This window comes from Solea senegalensis, linkage group LG1 (assembly GCF_019176455.1).
Source record: "Solea senegalensis isolate Sse05_10M linkage group LG1, IFAPA_SoseM_1, whole genome shotgun sequence".
NCBI lineage: Eukaryota > Metazoa > Chordata > Actinopteri > Pleuronectiformes > Soleidae > Solea > Solea senegalensis.
Genome location: NC_058021.1, coordinates 23,902,068 through 23,914,603, shown reverse-complemented (window position 1 = coordinate 23,914,603; position 12,536 = coordinate 23,902,068). Strand labels below are relative to the sequence as shown.

General features: G+C 40.4%; 1 protein-coding gene across 1 annotated transcript in view; it reads right to left on the bottom strand.

Annotated features, from left to right (window-relative positions):
* Positions 1-12,536, bottom strand: part of ctnnd2a (catenin (cadherin-associated protein), delta 2a) — a 151,373-nt gene that overhangs the window by 14,037 nt on the left and 124,800 nt on the right. The window contains exons 19-20 of the mRNA XM_044035173.1: positions 4,575-4,824; positions 2,330-2,414 (exon numbers count right to left, since the gene is read on the bottom strand). Coding sequence (XP_043891108.1) covers positions 2,330-2,414; positions 4,575-4,824 — 335 coding nt within the window. The remainder of the gene's footprint in view (positions 1-2,329; positions 2,415-4,574; positions 4,825-12,536) is intronic.

Here is a 12,536-nt window from a genome sequence, read left to right as displayed (position 1 = left end):
TTTTGAGGAAGTTTTTTTTCTATTTTTTTTTTTAACATCTCTGTAAGCTGAAGTGCAGGTACTTGAAATTCAAGGATAAAACCCCACAGTTCATTATCTTGAGATACACAAGATAAATTGGTAATGTAAATTGTGCTGCGGTGCTCATATATTCTGTCTTGATGTTCTGTTCTTTCCTTAGAAACAGAAACAGCGACACATAGATGGGTGTCAACTCAAACTAATCAGTATAAGCATCACAAAGGTGTCATCACTCACTGCTGCTGAACAAATCCGTATCATTCTTCCCATCTTCACAAAATCCAAGGACACGTTCCCGTGACGCGTTTGTTAGCATTTCTAAAGATCTCAGTGAAAACATTTGGTTATGATTCTAAAGTGTTCCAGCCGTGAATAGCAGACGACCTTGGAGGCAGCTATTTATTCAACAACACTCATTAATGACAAGTGAAAGCAGCCAAACTTCCGTCATTATTTTTATTCAAGTCGAAAGTGTGTGCAGATACTTCTGTTATTTGCAAAGAAATAAAATATCCAGATAAGAGGTGAGCAAGTGTGTTTTGTTTATGTGTGTGTTTGTTTGTTTGTGTTCAGAGAGAAAAGAAAGTTAACAGTGTGTCTCTGATTGAGAGCAACACGTAAACAAATCATCCTTTCCTTTGACCTCGTTCGAGTTTTCTCATTTCTTGTTCGTTTGTCATCGTCTTTTTATTAGAAAAGTTTGATAAACAACGCTCTGTGTATTTTCTACAGTCGTATAGAAAAGTTCTGTCTGACTTGATGGTTGAGCCATAGTTTAAAAGTTCAGGTTTGAATTAGGTTTAAGTGCGGATTCAGGTTTGGCTTAAAGGAAAGTGGGGGAGTCACATGGAAAGAGATAATGTGTGTTTGTCTGTGTGTGTGTTGAGATTTTCCTGGCATTAACACTGACCTTGTCACGAGCCGGTAGCCCTCATGAAGACCAAAACCTGGTTCTAATGAGGCAGAACCTAATGTCTGAGGAACTGCTTAATTTTGGGCAAATATTTGGAAAGGGTGTATGGTTAAGGTTAGAAACTGGTTATGTTCAAGGGTAGGGATACGGCTTTGTTTATGACGTTCAAATGAATGGAACACCTAACAAAAATAGCTTTTACTGCAAGAAGTTGTTGTTTGGAAGTATTAATAGTTATTAGTATTAGTAATAGTATTAATACTCCTAGAAATGTGCAATATAAAAAGTGGTAATGGAAACCACTTTTGATAAAACCTTTCAAATATTGCTCAAACATTATGCTCTCATGAGGTGGTTTTTCAGACAAAAGTTAATCCCAAAAGTGTAATGGAAACACTTCCTCATTACTGGCACCACCAGACATGATATGGGGGGGTCACATGACTAGCTCACTTCAGACAAGATGGCACGTGATGTGTGGACAGAGTTCATCCGCTGCCTTTGTCTTCTGTTAAAAAAACAATCACAGTCACAGCAGTAGCGGCGACCGAGATCGCTGTTCCAAAACCATGGGAACACAAAATGCTTTTCGGCCATCTTCCACAAAGTGGAGTTTCGTGAGATTAGACTTTACGAGAATAACGGCTCATACACAAAACACCCTTCAAACCTGCAAGTAACTTGCAAACTAATACACACACACAAACACACACATATCATCAACAGTGTCAGAAAAAGTTGAGAAATCACAGATAACAGACGTGTCTGGGGTTAAAGGTTTTGTTTTTGACATTGTTAGGTAACTATTTTAAAAGATTGGTTGATGATTGAACAAACGTCACACAGGCACTGACATGTGACTAAATCACAACAACAATATTTCATCAGAAAAAAAACAAGCAAAATGTACATTCACACTGGGACGGTTTTCATAGTTTGTTTGGTGTCATAGTGAAATGCAGTAGCGGACCGTGGGGTTTCAGTCAGGGCCTTCAGAAAAAACACGCCATAGCGCTCACGCACACCACTGCGCATCTATAGGCTACTGCATCATTACCACCACATCTTCCGTTAAGTCACTCAGCAAACGCAATTTCACAAGCCACTATATGACACAAAAACAAGCTTCCACATAAGCATAGGCGTCAGCTACACGGCGGAACGCGTCCCCGGCACTATTTATGATCAACAGTTTTGTCCTCACCACTGGTGAAATGTGACTAAAATAGACCTGTTACATATCGTAGTATGTATCCATACATGACCAACGTAACACTCATAAACTGAACGTTAATCTTGGAGTTGTCGGGCTTGCAGAAATGCTTTAAACATAATGGTGCAAAATGAAAATGACACATCCAAAAGTACGAGTGCATGGGTTGTACTTCATCCTACCTTCTTGTAGAGGGAGCGTAGGTCTCTATACTGCCACATACTGCTGAGGACCTGAGAGGCAGCCTTTACCACCTTTGCTGAGTGTCTGTAGGAAAAGAGATAGAGTGAGTTATTTCTTTTTGACCCCATCCATTTTGATAATGTAGGTAATGTTGTTATTTCTGTCCTCTTTCTCTGCTAACTGCAAAAGAGATATGCAGGCCAGTGACACTTGACGTGGCTTTAAGACAAAATGGACCATTGCTCTTTTCAGCAAAGAATGATTTCCTCGCACAAAAACTGAGAATTTCAAGAGGAGTCTAAAATGACCCTCTCTGCTATGCTAATGGCCCCATCAGTGCCACTTAGTTGAAAAATGACTCTAGTAGGAGTCATTTCATAAGCCCTTCCCCACTAACGGCTACAGAGGGAAGTGGAAGAAATGCTTATTTTGCAATTGACCACTAAAATTGACAAAACATCGTCCTGAAAATAGGTTTCTTTGTGGATTTCATTCTTTTATTATTCCAGTGAAAAAAGAAAATAAAAGTGTTGGGGAGATTGCAATCACTAAAAAGACATTCCACTCAAATCTATAAGAGTTAAGGCTAAATAATCCACAGGAAATAAGGTGAAAATGACTTGCACCGCAGTGCACAGGTAGCTTTACTATGTTGAATACCATCAATGAAGAGTTTTCATCACTGTGAGATTATGATTAGTTATTGCATTCAATAAACTACAGCCACCAGCGTGCCACTATCTTTGTATTTTTGGAAAGTGATGGAACGTTTGTGGAACTATGTCACTACTTGTTACGAATAAATGTCTTTGGCTGGTACAATTAGTGCAGGTCACAGACCTACATCTGCATCCCTCTATTTTAATTTCATTGTATCATTTTTACTTCCTACTTCTTCAGGAATGTTAAAAGTGGTTTTCTACGGCTGTAATATAATGAGCGTTTAAACAATTTAAAAGTGCGTAATTGCGTGGATGAAGCAAGGCACTGCTGATAAGGAGCATTTATCCTCTGTGTACCTATTCGGCGAGAGTGAAGATGTGTGGGCTATTAACAGCTACACTCCGCGTGAAATTTGCACTTACGGAGGCTTCTTGCTCCTCATCTCTCTCTGTAATGGTGCCCTTGAGCACCGATCCCTAAATAGACCGAGTATTTCTTCATAACAATAAATCAACATTTGAACTCCATCTGATTATACTCTGGTGTCATGGCAACCCTTGACCTACTGGTTGCCATAGCAGCTGGGTAGAACACCCTGCTCAGTCTCCCATGGCGACAGGAGTTACAGTAAAATCGTGATGCATGTTACTTGTTGTTCAACAGCTATGAATTGTGGATGACTGATCACAGGAAAGGCAGAAGCTGTTGCGAATGATGGATGTGTGGTCGCATTAAGGCACTGGTCTCTTCCTTGTCACTTGTTTTGATCTTTACCTTTAAATTCGAGGATTAAAAGTCCTACTTATTCACAGGTCATTGCCCTCAGGAGCCTCATCATTCTGCTTATAACTCTGAGATTGTTAACACCAGGCACTCACTAACAGGTGGATTTAGAGCAATATTTTGATACTTGAGATGAAGCTGAGCTGATGTTGCTTCCACCCCCACACCTGCAGGTCACTTGTGTACCTCCTTTATCAGCTAAGTGTCTTCTTATGAACTTGTCCTTGAAAACGTCTTCACCTGTGCCAGACCCAAACAATGGGGTCTGACGGGGGTTCCAAAAATACAAAGTATGTTACTGTGTTCTTCGGAGGCATTTCTCAAAGGGACATTTCTCCAAACGAGTGGCCTCAGTCTTGAAAAATGTTTTCTGCAACTTACATATTTTGTAAGAGAAAAGTTAAAGGTCCAGTGTGTAACATTTAGGAGCTTTTATTGGCAGAAACTGAAAATACTAACCCAAACTATGTTTGTATATGTGTATAGTCACTTAAAAACAATTGCCTTAGAATGAGCCTAAGGAGGCTAAGGTTGGCTGCCATGTCACGACAGCAGCCTGAACGAGCCAGAGCGCATGTTTCTTGTTTTCAAGTGGAAGCTTACGACACAAACACAGAAGAACGACATCCATTCTGGTACGTGAAGACCACTGCAGTGTCCTGATGCACTTGAGAAATGGAGAATTGAGCGTTGTTTGTTACAATCTGCAGACTCAGCATTAGGTGTCACTAATTCTTACACACTGGACCTTTCTAAGTAAGTTTGTAGTTATAAAATTTTATATTTAGGTCTACTCACTTGTCTCCTTTACTGCGGGCAATGCCGATGAGTTTTTCGATGCCGCCAGCATCGCGTAGAGCTTTGGCATTCTCCATATTCTTGGTGATGACTTCATGCAGTGCACAGCAAATGGCAGTTACAGTGTCATCGGACATGGCCTTGCTGGGAGAGCCCATGGTTCCAGAGGTCCCACTGCTGGTGGCATTGTTGTTGCTGCTACTACTACCGCCTGGTAACCGGTGGATCAAATCTCTCATTGCATATTTACCTGGTATAAAAGAGGAGGGACATAAACATTGGTCAGATTCTATTCCCAGAACTTTTGAAAAGACCCTTAAAAGGGGCAGATTTAGAGTCTACTGGACTGAGTCTGGGTAATATGAATAACATTCTGATGGGCTGTAATGTTGGAAACAATTGCCTGCAGTGTTTCTACATCAATGACACACAAACTCTCTGAGGAGTTTCCCCTCTGGACTCGAAAATGACAACTGCGGATGTGAAGACAACTGACAAGAGGGACCAATAAAGGAGAGATCACAGCAAATGAGAACACTGACAGCGGACAAGAGAGGACGGTAAGAAAGAAGGTGATTGTGCTGACTGAGGTGGGCCGTGCAAATACATGATCCATGAGCAGTAGGAAATGCTTTGAACATCATAAAACCCCGTAAATTACACTTGAATCACACTGAGCTCCTGGGAAAAACCCAAAGTCATGTTTCAAGTAAGGAATCATTAATTTGGACACAGATGTGATACTCTGAGCTTGATTTGTGATTCATTCCTTTCTACATCTACTCAACAGAACGACTTGGTTAAAGCCCCGTATACCCAGATACACACTAAAAGGAACATTTAAATCTACCTAGCATCCCCTTGAGGAAAAAAACCCTAACATATTTGTGACATGTGCTGCTAGGAATAAAAAAAGCATGTCATTTAAAATCGTACAGTCTGTAAATAAAGCAGACGACAGTGTAAAATCCACCATAATATTATCTTCAAGTGGACCATTACATCCTCTCTGGTAGCAAAGAAAATGAGGCACAAAATACTCAATTTGCACAAGAGTCAAAATGAGTTTGGTTTTCATTAAAGGTTTTTTTTTCATTGGTTGTGAAGTAAATAACTCACTTTAGAAAGAACATTACAAAACGACTGAATACAACAAAATGACTTCTTTGATGAAGATTTGTTCCTGTACTTGTGGAACTTCTGTGATCCCCAAAGAGCCCCTATGATCTGCTGGTAAATCCCTCACCACTTTACCTCTAACAAGTCAAAAGCCACTTTCAGACACGCACTGAGATCCTTCTGGAGAGTGCACAGACAGGCTGGCTGTATGTGTGAATGCAAATGCCTGCAGGAGTCTCCGCTTAATGTCTTAGAGAGCTCATGTGAGAATACAGAATGAGAATCCCCCCGAAGGATCTACAGGCCGTGAATGGCCAAGTGTCCTGATTTCTGCACACCACAGTCAGACACCGCCACCTCGCCTGGTTTCTGATCCAGATCTAGAGATTTTCCTGCCGCTTTAAACGTGTCTCACCCCGAAACCCCAGCCTGCTGCGTTCATCATACATAAATGGTAATCTCCGGGGGGTGGGAAGTCTGGACCCAGCTCTCCAGACAATACTAAACTCATATCTAGCTTAATTGATGTGAAAGGAGATGAAAATAGCAAAGCAATACAACATGCAGGAGATTTAGATGAAGCATCAACCTTCATGTAGTCAGGGAGCAAACACCCACAAACTATAAGTAGATAATTAACCATGTGTTATCTCAGGCTGCCAGGCTGTGTAAAGGTTAAAGGGTCACAGTGTTTGGCTGCGAGGACAAAGTTAAGCAACAGCCACATGCTCCACTCATTATTTGATTGACATGAACTTGACACTCCTATTCTGTCACATTTACTGGCGGAATAATTTGCACACTGTTTCTTTTTTTTTTTTTAATGATCTGACTAATTTCTGAGTGAGCAAATGAATTATTCACTGTCTGACTGCATGACTAATTTACTGACTGGCTAATTTACTGTCTGACTGCCAGATAATTTACTGCGTGAATGACTGACAATTTATTGACTGACTGACTGACTGATTGAGTGATTGACTAATTTATCAACTGAGGGAGTGGAGGGAATCCAGTTACAACAAAAGCCGAGTGCAAAGTGTACGGAGACGACGCGCAAATCAAATAATGTGTATTTTTGGCATAGCGCATGCATGAGTACAGACGTGTGCATCTATATATACTGTCCAAATCAACCCCGTTCAGACCTGGTATTAACATCAGTCATACAGTAAGTGGCATGATCACATGTGGACAGCCTTCAATAAGACATGGCATTAAAACGTCCCCTGAATGCATCTCCTGTGACAACGTATGATCAGATATGTCTTCCCCGTCTGTCTGTTGGCAAGACCACAATGATTTTCTCAAAGAGGGTAATTGTACAGATATGTCGGATGCTTGTATGTGTGTGTGTGTGTGTGTGTGTGCATCCGTGTGTCGGCTTGAGAGACAGAAAGCAAGTGAAGAGTCAGAAGGAACATGTATCCTCAAACAACCAAACGTGGCTTTTGTGAGCAGATCTGAGGACACATTTTGTTTTTATCTACACGTGATCAGATCTTGGAAGATAATGGGTCATCAGGACGTTAGGAATTAACTCTGGCATTAACGTGCATCCTGGATGTGTCTTCTGTGACCACTTGTGATCACATTTCACTTCCCTAGGTTAATATAGTAGTGGTGGTAAGAAATAAATCAGTGCATGGGCCATGTGTGAGTATACAGTGAAGCAGCAGCGGGTTAGAGGACATAAGCTGCCACTAATTGCGTCATGGGGACAGATTGCATTGACACATGCTTTGGAATGTGCCTTTGTGTCCCCAAACCACGCCTGAAAGTTGTTACTGTGATTGAATCACTTAGCATTGTCCACTTGCGATAGGACCACGCAGTAATCAGATGTGAATACCATGTCTGAATGGGGTCTCTGATAGAGGCCGAGAAGTGAAAAGAGTGGTAAAAATCAAGTAACACATATTTAATGAGAAAAGATGTGGAACGGAGAAGGAACGAAAGGTAAGCGGAAGTTACGTTAACATAATGACTTTCAGCTAAGTGCTAAAAAGCATTGCTGAAGGTTTCACATACATCACACCTCATCAGCACATATTTCCCCCAAACACATTACTCATTATCCTACTTACTCTTTGCCTTACATTTAAAAAAAAAAGAAAAAAAAGTTTCTACCAAGTTATTCATTTCCATAAAGTTCATCTCAGCATGCCATTTTTCTTCTCTTCAGGGATTTTATTGTGGCTTTTTTCAGCTTTCAACATTACGCAACACGTATTAGCACGACGTAGCGACAGAACATCGTGTTCAGACACCACATGAGCTGAATAAAGTCTTGCTTCTGTCCTATAATCAGATACTATGGCACTCAGTAGCTGCAAGAAGCATATTGATGAATTATAGATTGATATAAATGAAAGGGAGTTGCTGGCCTTACTGTAAGTCGATGCAAAATTTAACACATTTAAGGCTAAAGTTTTGATGTGCTTATTACACTGATTAAGATGTAAAAATACAGTATTAAATTGCACTCTTTAAATCATAAAGGCTTGAGAATTTTGATATTGGCAAGAATAAGAACAGAAACTCAAGTGCAGAACTGGGATGTCTCATAGGCAAGGACAACATTTCCAAATTAATCACGTCCACTTCAAATTTCTGGCCAATCACACAATAGAAAAAATGTCAAGAACAAGCTGCAAGAACTCCAAAACGAGGGCTGCGAGGAAATAATGCCGTCATTCTTTTCTCGCAGCCCTGGGAGAGAGAACTAATTTCTCTGTTCTTGCAGAGCATATACAGTATGTATAGGCCTTTAGGTGTTGAGTGGACAAATAACCAATGTGATTGTGTTACATTGAGTGCCAGCTGTATACAATCTAATTAATTACCTTATTGTAATATGAGCAAACAGGTTGTAACGTGAAGTGTCAAAGCGGGAGCCTCGTGTGATAGTGATTTTTGTCAAAGGGATCACAGGTTTTCACTCAGCAGGGGGAGAAATAAGAGTGATGTAGTGCAGATTTTTTAATGACAGCTTGGTTACCTGCTGTACTTTATAGTCCGACTGTGACATAGAGGACACCTCAACGTGCAGGGGTGCAACCCCGCTCTCCTTTTTACATCGACTTACTCCCGTCACTGAAATGTGAGCTTCACCTGGAACATGCCCTCAAGGAGAGAAACACAGCCATACTGATCACTGCACAGTGTAATAAACCTGTATTACACAGCTCCTCCAATATAGCCATCTTCACCTGGGAGCCAGAGCTGGTAATATATTCCTGTGCTGCATTCCCTTGTGTCGCTAAACCCTGCTGAGCAGGGCGTGCTTCATCTGGTCCATAATGGCTGATTTGATTTAAAGAGATCCAATTACCCTCAACAATGGAGTGATTTGATTGTTTACTGATGGAGAAAGGAGAGTGTTATTCAAGCAAAATTGGAGGTAATTGTCTCCAGGAGATGTGGGGAAAGATGAAATGGCTTGATTGGTTGTGGCGTCCAACTGTCTGAGAATAAAGGATGGTTATTACACAGTTATCTGTGACTGGGTTGGGGTCTCCGAGGTGTGCTGCCGTGCGGTTACCAATATCAAAAGCCTGTGGCAATATTGTGCTTTGAAAGCATTCCTGTGATGTCCAAGTATGTTCTTACACTGAAAGTGTACCACCTCCATGATAGACAAGGTTAATTCAACCTGCAGCTAGGAGATCAATTTTGTAAGAAAAGGAACCTCAGCTTAAGTGATAACCGCTGTCTTGAAGGCCAAAAGTGAACACATTTACACCTGAATTACAGGGTTTGTGCATTTGCATAGTTGTGTTGTGATAATATATTCATGGCACAACATTGTTTCTTCAAAATGTGCTGATTTGGTATCAGCATAAGTTTGGAATGTGTTTAGCGGGTTATATGAGGTGGCTGCTACTGTGACAGTAAGTGTGAGTGTGTGTGTGTGTCCCCGTGTGATTTTAATTGCAGGGCTGATTAAATCAGCAGTGCATAACATCACTGACAGGGGGCACCACATTCAAAGGGACAGGGGAGTTTGGTTTGTGTTCTGTGGGAATCTTCCTTTATTGAAAACATTAAAGTGATATGTTTATGGTCTTTGGATGTCAGCCAAGGAAATTTCAGACTGCATAAAAGACCAAAATGACATCAACACTCTGTGGGAATACCTGCACAAAACAATATTGTCATTAGGAAAGAAGACAGAAAGCATTTTATTGACTAACTTTCATATGTCATAAAAATATTCAGCATTCTAATGCAGTCTGTATTATAAACTCTATTGTTGGATATTCAGTTGTAAAACCAAACACACACTAAGGTAAACAATTATCAGCATCCTCACATCTTTTTTCAACTCATGGATGAATGAATAAAAATAGAAACACTATTAAAACTACAGATCAAATTGAGCCAATTGCTGGCAAACATCATGATGTTGAGCCTAGCAACCGAAAATGTTACTGCAAATGATTCAATATTTATTTTCTATATATAGCCCCGGCCATAAATGAAGATTGAAAAGTGTTAAGCATTCACTTTCCTGCATAAAAATATCCTGCCCCTCTGTATTTGATGCTCTTCACGCCAGTAACACTTCTCTCTGTGGCTGACAGGTTTACAGTGTCAAAAGAAACACAGAGTGAGTAAGGGAGGAAGAAAGGGAGGAAAAAAGAACGGGAACGTTTTTTAAAAATGCTTCCCCCGTGAGGAACCTGTGGCTTCATTAAAGACATCTACTGACATGAAGAAGAGTCTGCACCCACACTCTCAAACTGCAGTAACTCACACTCTGAGTGACAGAATAGAGACAGGCAGAGAATCCTCATTGTTACATTATAAAATGCAGCTCCACAGAATGTGTCTTATGAGTGGAAACATTGTCTTGAATAAAATCGGAATAAGTAAACTTAAATGCCCTCTATATATATTAGCTATAGCATCTGTTGCTTACCAAGATCAAGTGACTATGCGGTTTGATTGTGGCAACAAAAAAGAGAAAGGAAAAGAAACATCACTGCATGACAGTGATTTCTTTCATTTTCTCTCTCTATTGCTCTCTATTTCTGTTTGTCTGTGTGACGCGTTTGCAGTCAGGCACAGTGGAGCAGAGGATGAAGAATACTACGGAGAACATAGTGTGCTGATGAAGGACGTGTCAGACCCTCATACACAAGGGACTCCTGAAGGCGACACAGAAATTTCTTAAATTACTGCTGCAACAGCTGGGACAGAGAAGTGTGCGTCAGCTTTTGTTGCGATGGAGCGGACTTTTCGCCCCAGAGTTGTTTGTTTGTGGGACGAGAAAATGTGTAAAAGTTGGTCGTTGATGAGGAAGACACACAAGATTTAATTTGGTGCCAATTCCCCAGCATGTAATGTGTGTATTTGAAGTCTATTCTTTTTCCGTGACAGTGTGTGTTAATATGTTTAATAGCACAACAATGCCCTAACTAAAATGGCTGTTGAGAGTCTTGGATTAGGGTTAGAATTATGTTAAGGTAAGGGTGTATGTGTTTTGTTTTGATGCTTATAATTACAGGATTAAGAAATGCAATTTGTCTCACCAATAAGAATTTTTGAGCGTGTGTTTGTGTATATACACGTCTGATATAAAATAATGTTTGGATCATAAGCGTTTCTACATATTCAACTCCATCCAAGCCCAGATGAACACACACACACACACACACACACTCATGAACACGTCTGCCACCATGCAATGAGCAGCCTCCCTGTGGTTCACTACTTTGGTTTCTACAGTAACACTCCCCGGCGCTGATGTCATCAATGCGAGACACAAAGAGCAGCAAGAGAGTGGTGGAGGGAAAGTGAGGCGTCATGAGCTAATGTCTGAAACGACATGGGGAGTAGACGGAGAGGGAGGAGTAGGTGTGGGATAAACGGGATGAGAGGAGGACGAAGGAAGAGAGACAAAGGAGCAGAATATGTTGGATTAAATGGTATTATATTTACGTTGTAGACAAGAATGTGAGTGCAACATTGTGCAGTGGAAGTGATGGGAGGGGAGTGGGAGGCTTAAGCCAATAAGTTGTGCAGTGAGACACAAGAAAGGAAGACAAAGGAACAGGATTAGAGGGAAAAAAGAAGAAGCAAAAAGTAGAAGCTAAGGGGAAGTGGATTTCTTGACACCCTTATTTTTCTTCATTAAGTTGTTGTCACTTATATTATAAGCATTTACCCAATGTCACTGCGTTGCTTTTAGTCATCGGCTATCTGCTATTTGTTAGATTTTGAGTTAGAGGACAGTACAGTAACAATAAGGTTATAGTATAGTCATCTTATACGTCGCATTTCTATATTAATCACCAAGGAAGAGCTTTGCTATAATAAAAAATGTTTGTGGGATATTACCTCCCGATTATTAAATCATTACAACATTATTTCTATGTCGTTACTCTCTTGAAATTGTGATTTTTCTTACTGTCCGTGCATAAGAGGAAGAGCGTTACTAATTTGCAGATTGACATACAGTCAAACGCAATAAGGCTTTCAAAAGACATTACAATACATCAAACATTTGGTCCCACAACACTAAATTAAACCCTAACTGCAGGGGCCACAAAGTCAATTAGATTTAACAGTCACAGCAAATCACTTTGAACAGAAAACCTTAAATTAATTAATTAAATATCTCAAATTAACAGACGTTTGCATTAAACACTCTGACTAAACATTAACATGGGTTGGTGGAAAGCACAGCGTGTGTTCATGGGGACCTTTATTAAACCACTGCTGCATTAAAAAAAAAAAAGAAGAAGAAGTATTTTTGGCATTCAAGAGCTGTTCCCAATTCATGTGTGTCAAATTACCATCTGTAAGTAAATGAGGGAGAATTGTGCTGACAGACGG